Genomic DNA, 21,401 nt, shown 5'->3' on the forward strand with positions numbered 1-21,401 from the left:
AGAAGGGACTCAGATGGTAACGGCATAGCAATGTTTACGTGTGTAAACATAGGCCAAGGAACATAAGGAAGGGAGGCAGAGATGCACCTTGAATGTCAGAGCAGGACATGAGGGGACAGGGGCTGTGGGGTCCAGCCAGAACAAGGTTGGACAATGGAAGATTGGACCTCACTTTAGACCATGAGAACAATGGAAGATGAAGCAAGTTAAGTGGCTTCTGCAGTTGGTGCCCACAACTCCTAAACCCGGTCTGGCTGCTGCACATCAGGGAATGAGATCTGTGGGACCCTTCCTACATGGGCAGCCTTGCAGGGGGGCTCCCCAGAAGGCAATGAGCACAATGGTCCAGCCTATGAGGCCTCCTCTTCCATGAGTCTTCAGCAACCCCACCGCCCCTTCACACCCCACCAGCCCTTCAGCCAGCTTCCTCAGTGTATACTAAGCACTAAATAGCTAGGGGCTCGGTTACACCACTGACTGCCTTGACCCCTGGCCCTCATTTCCCCATCTGACCGCAGGAAGACTGGAGAGCTGAGATCAGGGACTCCCCAACTGGTGGGTATAGAATCATCTTGCAGGAAGGTGGTAGGGGGTTCTGTTTCTGAGAATCTAGCCCTTCAGCCACCAGCTGACTTTCTTCTACCTCAGCTTCCTGGTTCACATGCCTAGGCATAAAGAACTCCTCTGGCACCTCCCCCACTCCTCCCCAAAGGTCCTTCATCTGAGCCACCAGGATGAGCCACTTTCCTGCCATCTATTTCTGAGCACCTCTTCTGACAAGCCACAGGACTTGAGACTCCTGCCTGCTGAATCCTCAGTTGGAAAGCCAGCTAGTGTTGTTCAATGCACCAGGTCTGCTGCATTGCTTGATGTTGTGGTCTATTTACATAATCACTGTCTTGCCTGAGACCCGCCCTGCCTGCAGGGTATTGGTTTAATCCCCACTGGTTAGATGGAAGCTTTCTATGTTCTGTTCGCACTCTTTTTTTGCTCCGCCCCCTCTCCTAATCATTTCCTTTCCCCTTGCCACTTCCGGTGAAGAGATACATAAAAGGTGATGTATCTGATCAGTAAAAGAGGGCATATTGTGTTCCCGCTCAGCCATGAGAGTTCCTGATTCCTCTCTCGTGTCACTGAGTAGGCAGCAGCCTAGGTTGGCTCCAGCAGAGTTCTCTCCAACCCAGAGAGCACATGCCCGGGAAGAAACACCTTCAGGCTAGCCTGACATCTGGCACCTGAACAGGGACCGCCAGCTAGCCTGTTCCCCCACCTGCTACCACCACTGTCACTCTGCTGGTGCCTGGTAAGCCCTGGCTTCACCGCTCTGCTGTCTCACTTCCTAGTATCCCTCCCAGGTAAGTCCCAGCATGCTCCAGTGTAGAGGCCACAGGGCTGCTGCCTTTGACAAAACTAAACAGCAAAGTGGTGTCCCTGTACCCCCAGCAGGCAGTTTCCAAGGAGATTTTTCTTTTCCTTGGACTCTCTGCAAGCTGAGTGTGGAGTGAGGACACCAGACAGAGGCAAGCAACACAGCTAATCAGAGAAGACATTTATTCAGGTTCATTGGGGGGCGAGGTGGGCAGGCATTACTCAGTGACGCTCAGTGCAGAAGTGGACACCAGTTGCAGGGCACACAGGGTCACTGAAGGGCTGGGGCTCTGGGTGACGGTCATGAGGGGGGAGACCAGCCAGCTGCTCAGGCCTTCCACTGGGACACGCGGGTCTCGGGTGAGGAGCGGCGGAACCACTCGCACCAGGAGCCATCATAGACAGCCACGTCAGGCTTGCCACACAGGTAGGCAGCCAGGGCAATGTGGCAGGCAGTGACGCCCTTCCGGCACGTGGCAATGAGGGGCTTGGTCAGATCCACCTTCTTGGCCTCAAACATAGCACGGAGCTCCTCCGGGGTCTTCTCAAAGCCATCTGGGGTCAGGAATTCCGTGAATGGCATGTTGAGGGCCCCTCGGATGTGGCCTGGCTCCAGGCCTGGGCAGGAGACACAGGGACAAACAGTTAGGAGCCACCTGGGGTGAGAGGCCTGAGGGAGTCTCAAGATGGCAGCCAGTTGTGGCTATAAGGGCAGGGACCTCCAAATAAAAAATAACATCTTCATGTGGCCAGGAGGTGGTACAGTGAATAAAACCTTAGACTCTCAAGGATGAGATCCTCATGAGCTAGAAGGGTGTCCTGGCGCATGCTTACTCTCCCTCTCTCTCTCGTCAATAAATAAGTCTTTTTAATGACATATTTGCTCTCTCAGAGCACACTTCATTCCCAGCGCTGCCTAAGTTCAGTGTTCATGACTTGTGTCATGCTCCCCTTGACTTACTGCATGCAAGAAAGAAGCAACTGAAGAGGGAGGGAGAGAGGGAACCTACCCTGCTTTGAAGTGAGAACGTCCAAGCTGATACCTGTATGATCCAGGTCAGGAAGCTGAGTCTTAGCTCTGCCATCCTCCGCTTCCTTCAGTGCAGTGGGACCAGGCTCCAACCTGCTTGTGCACATGGCCAAGCAGATACTCCCTAGCTGAGCCCCCAAGTTGCTTTCATGTTCTGGGATGTTTGTTTACGGGGGCACTGCTAAGCTCCAGCTTATGGTGGTGCTGGCGATTGAACGGGGGGCATTTGGTGCCTTGGTCAGGCACAAAAGTCTTTTTCATAACCACTATGCTATCATCCCACCCCTCTAGACCACCTGCTAACCTTCACCCTGGGCCTTCTCTGGATCTGTTTCCTTACCTATGCAATGGCTCCAGTGGTCTACCACTCTCCCACAGGGTGGTTGGGAAGAGTAAGTGAGCAGACAGGTTAATTCAGGCATTGCCTGCCACACCAGTCACTGTGAGCACAGCCTTGCGAGGGAGGCCCCACCCTGATGCTAAGGCAGACTGTGCTCAGTTGGGCAAGGAAGGTGGGCGGTAGGGACTGGAAGAGCACAGCCCATACGGAAGTGCTCACTGAGGCTGCGCTTAGTGAAATGGCTCCCCATAGGGGAGCTAGGGAAGGCCCACTGGATTTCTTGTTAAAAACAGTTATGGTGGCTCTGTTAGGAGCCCAACTAGTAGAGCACCAGACTTGCATGTCTGAGGTTCCCAGTTCAATTCCCGATGTGGCATGTACTAGAATGATGTTCTGACTTATCGATCTCAGCTAAAACAGAAATATATACATAAATCTCAGGGGCCGAATGGTGGTGCACCCAGCTAAGAGCCAATAATACTAAGCAAGGATCTAGGTTCAAGCCCCTGCTCCCCACCTGCAGAGGGACACTACACGAGCCGTGAAGCAAGTGTGCAAGTGTCTGCGTGTCTCTTTCCGTCTCTATCTCCCCTTCTCTCTCAATTTCTCTCTGTCCTAGCCAATAAGACAGGGGTGGTAGGGGGAACAGCTGCCAGGAACAGTGAATTTATAATACAGGGACTGAACCCCAGGGATAATCTTAAAGGCAATTAAAGAAAGGAAAAAAGAAATCTCACAAAAATCAAAAACACAGTCATGGCAAAAGCACATAAACTGCTCTGTGGCTTACTTGGCAAGATGACCTGCAGCAGCCTGTGTCACCTCGGAGTCTCAGTTCTCCTCCTGTGGCTGAAGGGGACAGGAGGACTCCCACGTGAAAGAAGCAAGACCCTGACTACTGTGGTGGCCCTGTCACCCAGCCACTTGACCTGCATCAGTCGGGGTGGGTATTGGGCAGTGATCTCCTAGATGAGGCAGGATGGGAGTCTAGGCTGGTGCTGGGGTCCATTTTAGAACAGTCCCTGCACCCAGTGAGGACTATCTGTGAAATATGGCTTCAGTGTAGCCAGCAAGCAGAGCAAAAGGGGCAGATCCACTGCCACCTGCAGAGCCAAGGCCTCCATCCAGCCTCCAGCCTACGGCAGGAGCGCCCCTCTTCCTCAAGCACCCAAGTGAGACCCAGTCAGGTTCACGTATCTATTCAGGCTCCCCTTCCATGTGTAATCCCACACAGTGCAGGGAAGAGGCTGGGTAGGCAGGGGCAGAGGGGAGAGGATGGGCAGTGTGGCCAGAGCATGCACTAGGTCAGTGCCACACCTTTGAGCCTCAGTCCCCTCTGCCTCAGAAGTGGGGAACTAGCCATACCTACCTCATAGGTGCGTGGGGAAGCTCAGTCACTAAAGTAAAAGGCCTGAGTGACCCTGCGTGCCCAGTAGATGCTCAACCATGCCAGCAAATTCACCCCCAAGGACCAAGAGGCTCCCCAGTTTCTTTGATGAAATCTGTCCCAACTGGTACAATTCAAGTAATCTCATTGCGATTTCATCACTGTGTCTGCGGTCGACCATGTGTTGACCCTACCCTGCAAGAACAATTCATCAGGTGGCTTCCGGGGTGTTCTTGGCCCAGAGCCCCATATTTTAAAGTGCCTCATCACCCACTGTTGGCTGAACTGAAATCACAAGGGCTGGTAGGGCCCTGGGAGCTGTTTTGTTTCTTTTCTCCCAAAACAGATGAAACAGTTTCATTGTTTGCTTCTTCTGGTTACATAAAAGGCACCTCTACTGAGTCAAGAAGTCCAGGTGCTGTGACTCTAGTCTCCCACAGTGGGCCAGCCTGGGGCAGTGGGTGGGAGGCAGCTTGGGGCAGTCAGGGGAGGAGGGCTTCCTTCTTTCCTTCTCCTCCAAGGACAGCCCAGGGTCTGTTTGAAGAATGTAAATGAGCAGGAAGTGAGCTCTACATGGGGAGGGCTGGAGGACCTGGGCAGCAGAACATCTGAGAACAGCCAACTGGCACAAAGGCATGTTGGACTCAGAAACTTCCCCCAAATTCATGGCCTTCTCTCCCCAGAGCAGGCTGGCCATCTCATTCACACCAGCACTGGACTCTTAAGCTGTGGTTTCCCTCAAGAACTTTCTCATCCTCCGTCCTCACAAGCTGGGAAGATTATTCTCCTGCATGAGTAGAAAGCCCAGACTCAGAGAGATAAAGAAATTTGTGCAGGGGTGGGCCTTGTGCACATAACACTAAGCACAAGGACCTACCCAAGGATCCAGGTTCAAGTTCTAGGATTCCCACCTGCAGGGGGTCACTTCACAAGCAGCAAAGCAGGTCTGCAGGTGTCTGTCTTTCTCTCTCCCTCTCTCTCCCCTTCCTCTCTTAATTTCTCTCTGTTATATCCAGTAAAATAGAAAGGGAAAAAAAATGAATGCCATTAGCAGTGGATTTATAGTGCTGGCACAGAACCCCAGCGATAACCCTAGAGGCAAAACAGAAACAAAAGTCATTAAAAAAAGAAGAAGAAAAAGAAGGGAGTCGGGCTGTAGCACAGCGGGTTAAGCCCACATGGCGTGAAGTGCAAGGACCAGCATAAGGATCCCGGTTCGAGCCCCCGGCTCCCCACCTGCAGTGGAGTCGCTTCACAGGCGGTGAAGCAGGTCTGCAGGTGTCTGTCTTTCTCTTCCCCTCCTGTCTCCATTCCTATCTAACAATGACGACATCAATAACAACAACCATAATAACTACAACAACAATTAAAAAACAAGGGCAACAAAAGGGAAAATAAATAAATTTAAAAAGAAAAAGAAGAAACAGGGGCTAGGTGTTGGCACACCTGGTTGAGTGCACATGTTGCAATGTGCAAGGATCCAGGTTCAAGCCCCTAGTCCCCACCTGTAGGGGAAAGTTTCACGAGTGGTGAAGCAGGTCTGCAGGTGTCTCTCTGTCTCTCTTCTTCTCTATCTCTCCATCCCCTCTCAATAACTGGCTGTCTCTATCCAACAATGATAATAAAAAAAATTTTTTTAAGGGGAAATTTGTTCAGGGACACCCAGCAGAAGGGTTGGAAGTCAGGCCTATCTAACTCCCGAATCTGGAAAAGGGTGCCTGTGGCAGAAGCATGGGTCCCATAACCTCATGCCCCTCCCCTGCTCAGAGTCTGATGTGCTCCTGGCTGGCCAAGAACTCAGCCCTCAGGCTGCACTGTTGAGTGTGGGCTTCCAAAACCAACAACATCTGTGTGGTTTTTCCTTTGCAGTTCCTTCTGGAGAGTGCAGGCAACCCCGAGTGGGGATGGGGTGGAGGGCAAGAAGCAGCCCCTACCCTGGCCCCAGGAGGCAGCTGTACACCTCCTACCCTTTGCTCACCTCTCCTACATCTCAGGGGAGGACAGGCAAACAGAGGAGCCAGGGAACCCCATGAAGCAGCACATGGATCCACGACCTTTCTCCCCAGTGCCAGCCACTGCTTACACAGCAGTGGCCTTGGGAAAGCTGCCCCACTTTGATGCCAGCCGCTGGGCTCAACTCTGGCCACTCCACCTCCTTAGACAAGCTTCTTTTCCCTTCTCCATCCCTTCTGGGGCTGAACTGCTCCCCCTCCTGCTGGAGGAGAGAAGAGAGTGAATACAAAGGGTCTGCAGAGCCTGTGAGACAGCTCGCCTGGATAGTGCGCTGTCTTGCCACATGTAAGACCCAGATTTGAACCTGGCCCCATCACACTGAAGCAAGGACTGGTGCTGTGATCCCCCTCTCACTGCCTCTCTGTCTATAGCTAAAAGGAAAAAAGGGGGGTGTGCAGCGCAAGTAGCGTCAGGACATGTTTTGCATGTGTAAGAGTCTAGGTATGGTGGCGCTCCCAGTAGAGCACACATGTCACAATGCACAAGGATGGGACTGAAGCCCTCGGCCCCCACCTGCATCAGGGAAGCTTCAGGAGCAGTGAAGCAGAGCTGCAGGTCTCTATGCCCCTGTCTCTCCTCTTTCAATTTGTCCTCATCTATCCAAAAATAAGCAAATAAATAATTTGGGGGGGGAGGCTGGGAGGTGGAGCACCTGGTTGAGTGCACATGTTATAATGTACAAGGATATGAATTCGAGCCCACAGTCCCCACCTGCAGGGGGACAGCTTTTCAAGTGGTTGCAGGTGTCTTTTCAGTGTTGCAGGTGTCTCTCTTTCTCTCTCCCTATCTTCCCCTACCCTCTCATTTTTGGCTGTCTCTATCTAATAAGATAATAATATAAAAATTAAAATATATACATATATATTTAAAATCTTGGTTTGATCCCAGCACACCTCCCCCGCCCCCGAAAAAAAAAAAAGTGCTCATAAAAGGGTCAGTATCTTCTCTCTTCAGCCTCTGCATCCACCTCTTCAAGGAAAAAAAAAATGAGGATACTCTAAGCTGGCTAAAGTCCCACTTCCAACCTCGCATTCCTCCAGGAAGCAGTGCTCCTTTCCCATAAAAGAAGGGTTCAGAAATCGGGGACTTGCCCAAGCTCCGCACCACAAGTGAGTTTAGGTCTCCTTGAGTCCCACACTGCACTTCTTCACTGGTGGGTGGTGGTGAAACTGAGGCAGAGGCCAGCCTGCCTGCCTGAGATTACCAGGGGCTGCCAGTGTCTAATGCCCCACGTGCAGCCACCCACATGCCCTGGGGCATCCCATCTGGACAGCTGAGCCCCAAGATGGGGATCATGAACATGGCAGAGCTTCATGTCATGTTCACACACACACACTGCCATGCCTTTCTAGAACCCTGGCCTTCTCAGACACCACCCCCCACACACACACTGCTGCATTTAAAAAAACAGCTGGTGGGGAGGGCTGGTAGGAGGCTTCTCCTCTGACAGAAAGGGAACCTGAGAAGCAGAGCAATGGGATGGAGGCCCACATGGGTTTGGAGCTCTCTGCTGTTGCTGCAGACAAGACAAGAACAGGAAGAGGCAAGAGCAGAGCCACAAGGAAGGACTTGAGAATTCAGGGCTGCCTCTTCTCCCAGAGACACTGTCTCCTCCTCTCTACAATGACAGTGAGGAGGTGGGAGGCAGCTCCTTCAACCCCCTCTCCCCTCACTCTCAGTTCGCTCTAGGGTCAGGGAGGAGGCAGCTAGAGAAAGCCCCCATCCTCCCCAAGTCCCACAGCCTGAGTCCCAGGGAGAGGAACATCTCGAAACAAGGCCAGGAGGGAGTGTGGGAGAGCTGGGCCAGGAATCTCTGAAGGGTGCTTCAAAGAGGAAGCCAGGCAAGAAAAAATGGAGGCCTGGTGAGGGCAGAGTCCTGTGCATTCCTGGCCTGGTTACTCTCTAGCTATGTGGCCTTGACCCCCACCCTTCCCTGCCAGTGCCTCAGTCTCTCCCTTCGGTCCAACATACTCAGTACTTTTCTCCTTAGAGACCAAGATGTAAGGGAGAGACATTTTAATCCATTAGGCTAAGTGCTGCACAGAAGTGAGATTCCACCTCAATGGCCCAGGCCAGCCTGGACAGATACCTGAGGCCCAGAGAACAGTGAGGGCTTGGCCACTACAGGTGTTCAGGCATGAGCCAGAGAGACTGGTGCAGGGAAGAAGGTGACACCACTGTGACCCTATCACAAAGTTCTAGGTATTTCCTCTTCAGTGTAGAGCCCTCGTGGCCTCTTCTTCGTCCCCAAGAGAAGACTCAGCAGCTATCTCTCTGCTGCAGTCAGCAAGAGGGCCTCCTTCCTGGCCTTAGATGTCTGGGCTGGGATAGAATGGGGAGCACAGTGAAGAGTAAGAGACCTAGTTTGAAACCAGGCAGCAGTGGGTTCAAATTCCAACTCCCCCACCTAACTGAACAAGCAACTTAATGACTTGGCATTTTGGTTCCCTCCCATCTAAAATGGAGCAACTAGGGACTGAGAGATATTATAGCAGTAGCATAACAGGCTTGCATGTGAGTGACAAGTCCCAGGTTCGATCCCCAAGACCATCGACAGACAAAACTCAACTGTGTCACACTCCGGGCAAACAAAACTGACAGGGAGGGATATATTAAGCTTCACTGCTTGTGGTAATTTGGTGTGGGGTGCTTCACATGGAAGGCAGCTGCTATCACAACCCTACTGAATGCAGCTCTTTGCAAAAGTCAGGAGCCACAAAAGCCTTGGAGGTGCTGGGAGCAGGATGTCCCCATGCCTGTAAGGGTTTCCTGGGGAACTAGAGAGGTCCTGGGGAGCTAGGTGTCCTCTGTGGCACCCATGCTCATGCTGGTTCATGAGCATAGCCTAGGTGTTGGGGAGTGCTCAGGGACGTGTCAGTATGTGATGATGGGAATGCATGATCAGGAGAGCTGAAAATGTCTTCACATTTACTTCTCTCTCATCTAACAGATGCAAAGCCCAAGGCCCACGTGGAGGGGGCTCAGATATCCTTACCCCACTGGGCACTGCTCCTCAGGGACCAGCCACCCACCAGCACATACCTACTGCATCTGGCTCTGGCTCAGTGCCCAGGTACCGGCCTTGGGACCGAGAATCCACCAGTTGGAACCTCCTGGACTTGAGGTTCTCCAGTACCTGCTCGTAGGTCTTGAGCAGGGTGCGATCCAGTGAGGCTTTGAAGACGGCAGGCTCTGGATTAGAGGGCTCCGATGTCACTGGGTGACCCTCCTTCAGCCAGTTCCGGAAGCCACCGTTGAGCACGGACACAGTACGGTGGCCAAACACTCGGAACATCCACCAGACCCGGGGCGCGTAGAAAGTGCCTAGGTCGTCACCATCATACACCACCACGTGGGTGTCGTTGCTGATGCCCAGGCGGCCCACATAGTCGGCAAAGCCCTGCTCGCTGGGCAACATCATCTCGTAGGGGGATGCGGTGTCCCGACACTTCTCTATATCAAAGAAGGATGCGCCGGGAACATGGCGCTCCAGGTACTCCTTGTGGGCCTGGCGGGTGCCAGGAGAGTACCAGGACGCGTCCAGCACCCTCAGGCTAGGCCCCAGTTTGCCTACTCGTACTGAATCTGCCAGCCACTTGGTGGAGACCAGAGCCCGGTAGAGCATCTGATGAACCATGGCTTCCGCTCTGCGTGTCACCTGGCGCGGGTGGCAACAGGGAGAAAGAGAGGCTTGAGAAGTCTGTGCCTCAGGGGTGGACCAGGAGGAGGTGCTGCTCCCCAGGGCACTCCCCTGGGGGTGTTTACAGCAGGTGGGTGGATCCTGTAGCCCTAGGTTTGCAAATACCGGGTGATCAGCCTGCTTTGCGCCCCTCTTGGGAGCCCTCAGAGCAGAAGGGATAGGGAAAGAGTGGGGGGCCTCCAGTGAGGGGCATACTGGGAGGGGTTCTGGCCCTAGAAGTGAGAATTTCGGATCTTGCCAAAAAGGAGCAGCGTAAAGTGGCCCAGGATGGGGACAGGTTGGAGAAGGATAGGAGCATTCAGAACCCCCTCTGGGGTGTGGGCAGGAGAATGGGGGCGTGCCCAGGGGTTCGGTGAAGCCTAGCGCCTCAGGTAAAGTCTGCTGCGGTCTGGGCTCGCCTGCCTTCGGTGTGCCCGTCCAGCGCCCTTTGCCCCAGCTGGGTCCGGAATTCCCGGGACCCCTCGCCCGGTCTCGGCCCCTGGATCCTCCCCCAGGGTGCAAGTGGCCGGCCCGGCCACCCTATCCCGCACTCACCCGCCCGCGCCGCCACCCCAGTGCTCGCCCCGGGCAGCTGGAGAACTTGGCTGCTTTAAAGCCCCAGCCCAGGGCTCCCGGCCGGCCGGCACCACCCGCCGCCGCCAGAGGGGGGACCCGCGTGCCACCCACCGCGCCCCCGCGCCGCCCGCCCCGCTCTGCCGACCCAGCTTGGGCGCCCCCGGCCTCCCAAACCCGCTCAGACCCCGGAGACCCGCGGGAGGTACCGGAGCGAGCCGGGATGCGGGAACACCGCAAACCCCGGAGCCGTCCTCCCCCTCGCGCCAGCCGGTGGAAGGCGCTGACGGCGGAGGCTCGGAGTGGCCAGAGCGGTGGGCTGGGCTGAGTCTCCTCCCTCCGGCCGCAGCAGGTTGGTGGCGGGAGGAGGGGGAGGCGGGTGGGGGAGCTGAGCGCGCGGGGGGCGGGGGGCGCCTTCGTCCGGGAGGGTACCCGGAACACGAGGCCCGGGTCACGGCTGCAGGGCCGTGCTTGCTTTTGTGAGGGGTGGGGGGGGAGCGCGAGAGGGGGCTCCCCCGCCAGGTGGGAGCAGAGGAGGAGCCCCGGCCAGGGAGCGCCCAGGCTTTCCGCGCCAACTTGGGGGCGGCTCACAGTGGGGTACCGGTGAGTGGCGGGTGGGAGTCGGGGCCACGTGGTGACACCCTAAAAGGGTAAGAGGTGGGAGGGAGCTGATAAAGGCAGACAGGCCGGCAGACAAGATCAACTGACCCAGAGGCTCCAAGAGAACACAGCTGGGGTGACACTAAGCTGCCCTTCCTTAAGGCCTGTGAGTTAGTCCAGGAATTTCTCTCGCTGGCCTAGGCTGCGACTGGCTGTGCACACTGATCTGAGCCCGCGTGGTGCCCCCTCACTTGTTGACCTGCCTCACACGCAGGCCTCCTATTAAAACAAGCACAGTGACTTTGTTTCTCTTTAACTCACTGATCGGGGCCCGTACACTGCGATTATAAACAACGGCTGTGTACACCAACCATAGACTTCCTGGGAATGGAATCACTCACTAGTGGCTGGGACACCTCTGTCCCAACTTTAACACAAGTTGCTACTGATTCTGCACACGTTGTTACTAAGGCCTAGAATGCTTTCCTCCAACCCTCCCCCATCACAAAAAAAAAAAAAAAAAGCATCTGTTATTTATCCTGAAAAAGATATATTCTGACAGGAAGTTGCAAAAGTTCAGACTTTGATAAGAAGCATTTGCACAGCCACTTCCATGGAGTCTACTCTGCCACTGATAAGTGGACCTGCAGCTGCCAGCATGTCCCGGGGCCATACCGCACAACACCCCCTCACCACCACCACCCCCACACACAAGTACTTTGTGGGAACAGACAGAGGGTGGAACAGTGTGACCTCAGACCTCCGAGATCCCACCCAATCCTGAGATTCTTTTTTTTCTTTTTACTTTTATTTATTGCCTTTTGTTGCCCTGTTTTATTGTGCTTATTATTGTTATTGTTGTTGTTGGATAGAACAGAGAGAAATGGAGAGAAGAGGGGAGGCAGAGAGAAGGAGAGAAAGATAGACACATGCAGACCTGCTTCACTGCCTGTGAAGCGACTCCCCTGCAGGTGGGGAGCCGGGACTCTAACCAGGATCCTCACACCAGTCCCTGCGCTTAACCACTGTGCTACCACCGGACTCCCCCAATCCTTAGATTCTAAGGGTCTAAATTTGCTGCATTTAAAGGTCATCCAATAAAGGTGATTTGGGGTGCCAGGCAGTGGTGCACTTGGTTGAGTGCACACATTACCATGCATGAGGACCCATTTTCAAGCCCCTGGAACTCCACCTGCAAGGGGTGGGGGGGAAGCTTCATGAGTGATGAAGCAGTGCTGTGTTTCTCTTTCTCTGTTCCTCTGTCTCTCCTCCTCTCAATTTCTCTCAGTTCTATTCAGTGAAAAAAAAAAAAAAGGGAAAAGGAAAAAAAATGCCGGAAGCAGTGGATTCATAGTGCCTGCACCAAGCCCCAGCGAAAACCCTGGTGGCAATAATAAATTAGCACTTAATGTCTGAAAAATAAAATAAAAAGAAAGGTGATTTTGAAGAAAGGGACCTCATTAAGCCCCCCCCCTTTTTTTTCACCAGGGTTATCACTGGGGCTTGGTGGATGCCCACTTCTGGTGGGCAAAAATATGGTGGCCATATTTTTCCTTTATTCTTATTTTTATTTATTTTTTTTCACCAGAGCACTACTCAGCTCTGGTATATGGTGGTGTGGGGGACTGAAACTGGGACTTTTGAACGTTAGGCATGTGAGTCTCTTTACATAAACATTATACTATCTATCCTCACCCTATTTTTATTTTTTTATTAAGATAGGGGGGAAAGAGGGCTGGAACCCAGGGTAACCTGTGAGTTTTACCTGTTGTGCCACTGCCCAATCCCAAACTATTTCAATCAATCACACACAATGCACAACCCTACCGTATTTGTCATTCATTATTTCTAGCCAGAGCACTGCTCAGGTCTGGCATATGTTGTGTGGGGGACTAATCCTAGGGGCGTGGAGCCTCAGGCATGAAAATCTTAACCATTACGCTATCTCCCATATTCATTATTTTTCCCTATATTTATTCTTCACTGTAAGAGATGAGAGTTGGAAACTCCGTTATAAAGAACCTTCTCTAGGGACCCTAAAATGCCCATTTAACCATCACACCACAATATAAGCACTACAGTGGATTTGCAGTTCTTGGGGGTGGGGGGGTAAGAGTTGCTCTAACATGAAAAATCAAGGTTCTTTCTGCTCTAAATGGGCCCTTGGTGAGGCTAGTGATCAAGGAGTTCAAGGAACTGAGAGATTGGGGTGCTGTCCTGGTTCACACAAGTTCTTGATGGAGGAGCCAGCAGCATCCACCAGCTGCAGTGTAACTCACAAATGCAGGGGTCACCTCCTAATCAGCCCTGCCTTCACCTCCCCCCGCCCAAAGCCTCCTTATGCTGCAGGCCAAGCTGTAGCCTATCTTGAACCGATCAAGTCAGTTTGGGCTCCCTCCTCCTCCAGGAGTCCCTCCTAACCTTTTGCTCCCACCTGAAGCTGAGAGAGCTCCCTGTGCTCACACTGGCTTTCCTTGGTGGCACTGTCCCACGAACAATCCCCTAATACCTGGCAAAGTGGAGGTACTCAACATTTAGCTCAGGACCTGGCAACCTGAGTTCCTACAGACCAGCCTGAAGGAGACTGGGAGAAGAGAGGGGGTAGACACTAGGTGTCATACTGTGTCAGGCTGGACCCATTAAGCCTGGCCCTTGCCCTGAGGCTGGAGAAGTCTAGCCTCAGGACCTGAGTTCTGGCATCTGATTCCAGTCTGCTGCTGCCCAGCTCCAGGACCTGCCTGCAGGGACACACTAAGGGCCTGCTGCAGACACAGGGACGCTCCACAAAGTACTGTCCTCTGTCCACCCTTCCACCCTGGTATGGATGTAATGGTGCACAGCTGAGGAGGGAATGGGAGTCACTTACAGCTCCACTCAGCTGTCCACTCAGGTTCTTTGGTTTGTTTTGGGGTGGGGTCTGTGTCTGTTGGGCAGGAGGGGCATTTTTCTCTTGCCTACACAAAGGCATCTAATGGGCAAGTGGTTGCCAGCACAGGGACAAAATGGAAGGCCCTAGAAGGCTTCAGGTGAATGTGTCGCTATGCTGGTCCACTCAGCTAGCTGCAGGCCTGCAGGGGAGAGGGCGTGGTACACTAAGCCACTGGAGTTACTGCTCAGAGAAGGTCTAGAGAGGAAGCCAAGGGGGCTGGAGGGGCCAAGCCTGGCCTTGCTGGACTCCAGCCCCACACCGGCCATGCTGGGAAGACATCTGGACTCTGTGGGCAGATACCGAGATGGAGCTTAGCTCCACTGTCTAGCTGTTTACCCTGGTCATTGACCCAGGAGATACTGCCAAACCTCTATTGCCCCCCCCCCCCGCCCCGACAGATCACAGAGAGCCCAGGCTGTGCCCTGCAGGATCGTGAGGTATTCTGAGGAGTTAAGGGTGAACAGTGCGGTCTGCGTGGTGGCACACCCTGTAGAGCACACATTTTATGACGTGCAAAGAATCAGGTTTAAAGCCCACCCCCATCTGCAGGGGAGAAGCTTCAAAAGTGGTGAAGCAATGCTTTGATTTCACTGACTCTATCAAATAAATAAACTATTAAAAATAAGTAAACCTAAAAAATTTTTCAAAGGGTACATAGCAAGGACTGGGTAAACTCCAGCTGCTGGTCCTATTGGGCTGCCAGTTAACTGGTGAATGGTGAATGAGCAGGTGAATTCCTCTTGGACTCCTGCTCCTCTGCTCAGTGAAACTAAGCTGCATCTTAGGAGCCGCCTGAATCTCAGGCAACCTTGTCCTGACTTGCCTGAAGGGGTCCATGAACCTGCCTTCCAACCAGCAGCTGTGAGTGGCCTGCCTGACCCTGTCCTGGAGGTCAAGGCCACTGGGTCACTTGCACTGTGTATCTAGCTGTCACTTTGTACTGTGTATCTATCTAGGCCTGACAGGGAGGGCAGGAGGAGAGGCCTGGCTCTGCCCATGGCTCCCGGCTGCAGCTGCCGCCCCTGGGCGGGCTTTGGCTTTGTCCTTAGTTCCCTGCTGACTCTCTCCCTGTCTCCAGGCCCCCCTAGTGTCACCGCCTAGTGGCCTCCATGGCCCCTCCGCAGCTCTTCCGGGCGCTGGTGTCGGCGCAGTGGGTGGCCGAGGCGCTGCGGGCCCCACGCCCGGGGCCTCGCCTGCAGCTGCTGGACGCCTCCTGGTACCTGCCCGCGCTGGGCCGCGACGCGTGCCGCGAGTTCGAGGACCGCCACATCCCGGGCGCTGCATTCTTCGACATCGACCAGTGTAGCGACCGCTCGTCGCCCTACGACCACATGCTGCCGGGCGCCGCGGACTTCTCCCGGTACGTGGGCAGCCTGGGGGTGGGCGCCGACACCCACGTGGTGGTCTACGACGCCAGCGACCAGGGCCTGTACGCGGCGCCGCGCGTCTGGTGGATGTTCCGCGTGTTCGGCCACCGCGCAGTGTCGTTGCTGGACGGCGGCCTCCGCCACTGGCTGCGCCTGGGGCTGCCCCTGGGCTCGGGTCCAAGCAGTCCGCCACCCGCCCAGTTCTCGGCCACGCTGGACCCCGCCTTCGTCAAGACGCACGAAGACATCAGAGACAACATCCGAGCCCCCCGCTTCCAGCTGGTGGATGCGCGGGCTGCCGGCCGCTTCCGGGGCCTAGACCCCGAACCCAGAGAAGGTGAGGCGGCCTTGTTCGGCAGGGTTGGGGGGGGGATCATGGGACGCGGGTGCAGGTGCACCCACCCTGGACATGCCGTCACCTCACCCATGTCTTACCCCCCCTCCTTTATTTATTTATTTTTTTAACTGCCCAGCGCTGTTTTATGGTGGTGCCGGGGATTGAACCTGGGACCTTGGAGCCTCAGGCTTGAAAACTTTTTTTGCTGAACACTTGTGCTGTCTCCCCAGCCCCTATCCTTAGCTTTAAAGGAAATGTAGTGGGGAGTAAGGAGGGGAGAGGGGTTTGGTGTTTAATCCTCTCACTCACAGAGGCAGGAAGATTTTCTTGGGCAACCACCCACCGTGGGGAAATCAGGGGCTCCTGGAGGGCTGTGAGGACCCAACACTTCTACACCAGTACTGGGGGGGTTGGTCCCTGTGGATTAGGAGTAATTGACTGAGTGCTAGAGAGAGGGAGCAGGAGGGGTGCCCGTTGATCCTAGCTAATTCAGAGATTTCTGCTAAGTGATTTTTATGATCAGCTATGTAGCAAGTGGAAGCAAGCTGCTTGTACTTGAGAAGTCTTTTATAGTCAGAAATGGGGTGGGAGAAAAGGTTATTAGCAAAAGAAAAGGGGAGGGGGACAGGTGCTATAATGGTTATGCAAAAAGACTTCCATGCTTGAGGCACCAAAAGTCCCAGGTTCAGTGACCAGCAGCACCATGAGCCAGAGCTGAGTGCTTTGGCTTCTCTCAGTCTCTCTCTTTCTCTCCCCCCCCATTAAAATTAATGGTTAGAAAAAGAGAAGGGAAGCCTACGGGGTGAGGGAGACAGCATAATGGTTATGCAAATGAACTCAATGTCTAAGGCACCAAAATCCCAAATTCAATCCCCAGCACCATCTTAAACCAGAGCTGAGCAGTGCTCTGCTAAAATAAATAAATGGAAAGAGAGCTTATTCCTGGCCTAGCTGCCTGCCCCCAGAGGAAGGTAGGCTGGTTTCATCTTGTGGACACCTCACTAGTGCTGAGCTGAAAACCCCAGGCAGATGGGTTTAGAATTCCTGAAACTAGTTAGGTTAGAAGCTAAATCTTGTTAAAGCAGACAGATCAGGACCACACTGGGGTGAGTCCATGAGGCGGTTTACTGCCCACCATACCCAAGGTCTCAGTAAGGTTTCAGGCTCTAGCCAGGGATTCCCCAACTATTTCTTTTCTGTGTCAGAAAGGCTGCAAGGATTTGCCACTTTCTCTGGGAAGCCCTCCCTGATTGACATCCCCTTTGTCCCTGTGTTCCCAGAGCAGCTTGTGCTGGGCCTCTCTCAGCGTTGTTTGGGATGGCATGGGGGAGAGACCGTGCTGAAGACCCCACCGACAGCCCCCAGAAGGTGGCACACAGGATCAAGGTCCCAGGGGGGTTTGGTGACTTCTGAGGTCTCTGCCACTTACTGCAGAGGGGTTGCTGGCCTTGCGCCAGGCCACAGGGAAACACTAAAATCCACCCAGTTTTGAATCTTCCTAGGTGGCCATTTCACAGGGTCCATCCAGTTAAAGCCCATTGCATTCTGCAGCCCAGTGTGGGTGAGGGGTAAGGGAAACAAAGCTCAGAGTAGGGAACTGGAGCCAGAGGGCAGAGTCCAGCTCCAGGCTGAACTCGCCCTGTGATACCTTACAGGCCACTTAATCTCTCAACTGTGAAGCTTCAAGAACGCCATAAGCACCCGGTATCAGATGAAAGGAAGCTTGTGAAGCCCTTGGCTCTCTGTGCTTTCTCAGGATGCACGGATGGAGATTTGGGGGTGGTGAGGATTAGCTTCTCCTGGGGCTCCCCTGCTCATGCTCCTTGTGCTTGCTCACCCAGACAGGAGCTAATGGCGCACATCACAGGTGCTTGTCAGCATGAACTGAGCTGCTGTGTGTGCAGGCTCCACCAGCACCCGTGGGGAATCTCACTGTCTGCCGTTCCGAGAAACAGCCTGACACCTACCAAGTGTCGCTGTCATTCACCACCACGTGGGCCTGGCAGAGAAGATGGGCACGCTTTGCTGTATAGGGCCCAAAGCATAGGGGCTGCCCTGCCCTGCCAGTGGCCATCCTGGCTGGAGAGCTCGCTCCTGCTCCTCCTGCCTCCAATGAGCCTGTTTCTGCATCTGCAAAGCGGGAGCCTGTGCCAGCCTCCCTGGGAGTTGTCTGTGTCCCCAGCCCTGCAGGTTGACAGTGAGTGGCCTGGGAGTTGTCTGTGCCCCCAGCCCAGCAGGTAGACAGTGAGTGGCCTGAGTTACCAGCCTCTGCAGGAAGGTCACTGCACTGCTGGAGGAAGTTGAGGCAGAATTTGCCTGGCCTGACTTGGAGCCCAGAGTGAGTCAGGGTCTCAGTCATTGGCCGTGAAAGTCTGGTTTGTGACCCCTATTTTATGTCACTGGTTGCACCTTCCTGGTGGGGTGGTAGAATAGAGGGTGTGGGGGTCCAGAGAAGTCTGCAGAGAAGGAGGTGTGTCTTGGGGGGTGGTCAGTACTCTGGAGGAAAGGTCCTGTGGCCTTGCCAGGGTCCGTCCTGCCTCTACTAGCTTAGACAAATTAGCTTGTGTTCCTGGATGACCTCATGTCAAGAGAAGGAAGATCAATCAGTTTCTCATAGGGGCTGGGCGGCTGATTAAAAATAAAACTACAGCCAAGAAGCCCAGAATGAAGCTCAGAGCCGAATCAGAAGGAAGTCATGTCAACTGCAGCCAGTACTGTTGCGATCTGTTGCGCTGTGCCCCGTGCCGCCCAGAGTACTTCTCTTTCCTCCTTTTCCTTTCCTTTTTATTTTTTTCTGGTGGGAGTAGGGGTCTCACATATGTGTGATTTCACCACTCTTTTCCACTCAGAGAGAGGAAAGAGAGACAAACAAAGTGAGGGAGATTTCCAGTGAGAGTATGCTGGAAATTCCTCCACTGTCAGAGCCCCTCCCATGTGGTACAGAGGCTTGAAACTGAGCTGCACTTCAGGCAAGGCAACTACCCTACCCAGTGAGCTATCTCTCTAGTCCCAGCAGGCCCTTTTCTCAACCCCCATTGCCCCTGCTGGATCAATGTGCAGTGCCAGAGCTTCAGCTCAGGGTCTCAGGTGTGCATTCTCTGCTGAGTCACTTCCTTGACCCAATTAAAAAAAAATTGGGGGGGGGGAGTTTTCATTTCATAGGACAGAGAGAAGTTGAGAGAGGAAGAAAGACACCTGTAGCACTACTTCACAGCTCATGAAGCCCCTCCCACCCTGCAGGTGGGACCAGAGGCTTGAACCTGGCTCATTGAGCATGGGAATAATGTGTTTTCAACCTGATGTGCCACCACCTGGTCCCCTAAATCTATTTTATGGGAGAATGAGACTGAGAGAGAGTAACAAAGCACCACTCTGCCGTAGATGGAATTCTGCTTGTTTTTTTTCTCTGCTGTTCTCAGGCAGTGCTGGGGATTGAACCCAGGGCCTTAGAAACTCTAACTCTGAGCTCCCTCCCTGACCCTGAGAAGCAAACTCCTTAACAGCAATGCTTCCAGTCCTATCCTAGTTGTCCCCAGGGTTCATGGTGTCACCAGGGAACTTGTGACTCCAGAGGGAAACTGCGCAGTCTCAGATCCAGATTCTAGCTGACAGTTTGCTGGGGGTATGACTGGGCCACCATGAGCCTCAGCATCTGTTAACAGGGAGCTCCTGGAGACAGTGTCTGCACCCCAGATGTTGGAAGGGGGCCGTTCTCAGCACGCTGTCTCCTCCCGTGTGTGTGTCTCCTCCTCCTGCACAGGTGTGGAGCCCGGACACATCCCTGGCTCTGTGAATATCCCGTTCACTGACTTCCTGACGGAGGAGGGCATGGAGAAGAGCCCTGAGGACATTCGCAGCCTGTTCCAGGACAAGAAGGTGGACCTGTCCCAGCCCCTGGTGGCCACGTGTGGCTCTGGTGTCACAGCTTGCCATGTGGCCCTGGGAGCGTACCTCTGTGGGAAGCCCAACGTGGCTGTGTACGACGGCTCCTGGGTGGAGTGGTACATGCGTGCCAAGCCAGGGGACATCGTTTCTGAGGGCCAGGGCAAGTCCCAGTGAGGCTGGCCGCCCGAGGCCTGCCTGGTTTGGCCAGGAGAGTGTTTCCACACCCAGCTTGAGTGGTGGATGGGGTGATATCTCAGAAGCCACACATTGTGTTGATTTGTGGACCCTCTGCGATGGCTGGTTGGTGGGCAGAGGAGGAAGGGTGTTGCTTGTATGTTGCTGAGCTGGGGACCACCTTCCTTCACATTGAGAAATAAAGTGCCTCAGTGTTAAATCCTTTTCCCTGTGGGGCTGCCTCAGTTTCCCTACAAAGCCCAGCATACTCAGCAGAGGGAATCCTGTCCTACCTTCTGAATGGTGCTATGTCTCGGGCACCCCAACCCCCCAACCTTACTAAGCAGTATATCTCATTTTAAGAAAGAGGTGGACCCAGGGCTTAGAGACTCTGCTACACTGAGGTCTGGCCCTTCCTGGCTGGAGAATATGGGGGTGGAGGGACTCTTCCAGAGCTGTGTGCTCCCTTGGAAAGGAGCCTCCTACCTGGATGTGAGGGGCTACCGAGGGCCAATTCTTCTCAGTCAAAAAGCTCCTCTTTCCCTTGTCTAGCTGCCTCTACACACACCAGACTCAGCAAGGATCTATTGTATTGGTCCTTTCTGTGGAGGTAAACCTAGGAATTTAGAATGTTCCAGAAGCCTCTGTCAGAACCTGGGTTACCCGTCCAGCTTCTAACCCCTAAGGCACCTGAACAGAGCCAGCAGAATCCCAGAAGCTACTGGGGGTCCCCCTGGAGGAGGAGGCAGCAACTTCCCTAGAGTCAGATAATGACTCTGCAGGTGAACCAAGGCTAGCCTAGATCTCCTGACTCAGCAGTGACTGTACTTCACACCTGGAATTCCAACCACATTTCCTCTGGTGCACGTCAAGGCCACAGAGATGATTCTTAAGCCGGGTTTCCTTGTGCATTCAGATATCAAGCAGCAGTTCGGTTTCTGACCACTAGATGTCAGCATCGCCCCACAGTTGGCATGCAAGGCTTTCAGACTTGGCCTAGTATCTCCTAAGGGCAAAATCACCTGGAGCTCTAGGAGCTTTTAACACAATCCAGTCAGGAGTCAAAATGATGTAGACAGGGATCCTGCTTGAAGCCCCTCCCCCGGCCTTGTTTCTTCTCCTGGGATGTGTCAGTTCTTCCCCAAGACAGAACTGTTTGTGAACACATGGAATGTTCCAGATCTGAGATCTGATTTCCATCCCAGCCCCGACAGGGCTGCCTGACTGACCTTGGATACACTGCTGAGTCTCCGCTTCGTCTTTAAAACGGGTGAAAGGACCTTCTGTGAGCAATTCAAAGATTAAATGAAGGGGCACAGGGCAAACCTCAACTATCACCACTTTTTTAAAAGAGCTTTAATTACGCAGCAAGACCTCACTGCCAGCATTGAGAGCAGGGACAGCCAATAGAAGAACTGTGGTTGCAGGTGGGCAAGACAGCTTAATGCTTATGCAAGAAGACTCTCCTGCCTGAGGCTCTGAGGTTCCAGGTTCAATCCCCTGCAACACCACAAACCAGAGATGAATAGTGCTCTGGTAAAATAAATAAATAATAAAATAAAACTATGTGTATCAGCGGGGGAGGTGGTACAGCAGACAAAGCATTGGAATCTCAAGCATAAGGTTTTGTTAGATCTCCTAGCATTGCCAGAGGGGTGCTCTGATTCTTTCTCGTAAATTAACAATAACAACAACAATAAAAACAGATTGTGTCCATGT

At 53.7% G+C, this 21,401-nt stretch overlaps 2 protein-coding genes across 5 annotated transcripts; one reads left to right on the top strand and one right to left on the bottom strand.

The window, feature by feature from the left end:
• Nucleotides 1–1,534: 1,534 nt before the first annotated feature.
• On the bottom strand, nucleotides 1,535–10,706 carry TST (thiosulfate sulfurtransferase). Of its 2 annotated transcripts, none has more exons than XM_016186554.2 (3): nucleotides 10,600–10,706; nucleotides 9,181–9,796; nucleotides 1,535–1,986 (listed from the first exon to the last, which is right to left on the bottom strand). In XM_016186554.2, exons 2-3 carry the CDS (start codon nucleotides 9,773–9,775, stop codon nucleotides 1,697–1,699), a joined length of 885 nt encoding a protein of 294 aa, XP_016042040.1. In that variant the 5' UTR covers nucleotides 9,776–9,796; nucleotides 10,600–10,706; the 3' UTR covers nucleotides 1,535–1,696. The 2 variants fall into 2 exon arrangements, with proteins under 2 accessions (XP_016042040.1, XP_007519419.1); XM_007519357.3 differs by lacking the exon at nucleotides 10,600–10,706 and adding an exon at nucleotides 10,373–10,501.
• MPST (mercaptopyruvate sulfurtransferase) lies at nucleotides 10,610–19,902 on the top strand. Of its 3 annotated transcripts, none has more exons than XM_007519356.3 (3): nucleotides 10,610–10,742; nucleotides 14,998–15,623; nucleotides 19,384–19,902. In XM_007519356.3, exons 2-3 carry the CDS (start codon nucleotides 15,029–15,031, stop codon nucleotides 19,680–19,682), a joined length of 894 nt encoding a protein of 297 aa, XP_007519418.1. In that variant the 5' UTR covers nucleotides 10,610–10,742; nucleotides 14,998–15,028; the 3' UTR covers nucleotides 19,683–19,902. The 3 variants fall into 3 exon arrangements, with proteins under 3 accessions (XP_007519418.1, XP_060044884.1, XP_016042039.1); XM_060188901.1 differs by lacking the exon at nucleotides 10,610–10,742 and adding an exon at nucleotides 10,912–10,993; XM_016186553.2 differs by lacking the exon at nucleotides 10,610–10,742 and adding an exon at nucleotides 13,784–13,808.
• Nucleotides 19,903–21,401: the final 1,499 nt, after the last annotated feature.

This window comes from Erinaceus europaeus, chromosome 4, assembly GCF_950295315.1.
Source record: "Erinaceus europaeus chromosome 4, mEriEur2.1, whole genome shotgun sequence".
Taxonomy (NCBI): Eukaryota; Metazoa; Chordata; class Mammalia; order Eulipotyphla; family Erinaceidae; genus Erinaceus; species Erinaceus europaeus.

Bases quoted from the DNA above. Each gene is read 5' to 3' on its own strand.
- TST (XM_016186554.2), bottom strand. From the start codon at position 9,775: ATGGTTCATCAGATGCTCTACCGGGCTCTGGTCTCCACCAAGTGGCTG. The intron at 1,987-9,180 runs GTATGTGCTGGT...TCTCCTGCCCAG, and splicing joins GCCAGAGCCAGATGCAGTAG to GCCTGGAGCCAGGCCACATC.
- MPST (XM_007519356.3), top strand. From the start codon at position 15,029: ATGGCCCCTCCGCAGCTCTTCCGGGCGCTGGTGTCGGCGCAGTGGGTG. The intron at 15,624-19,383 runs GTGAGGCGGCCT...CCTCCTGCACAG, and splicing joins AGACCCCGAACCCAGAGAAG to GTGTGGAGCCCGGACACATC.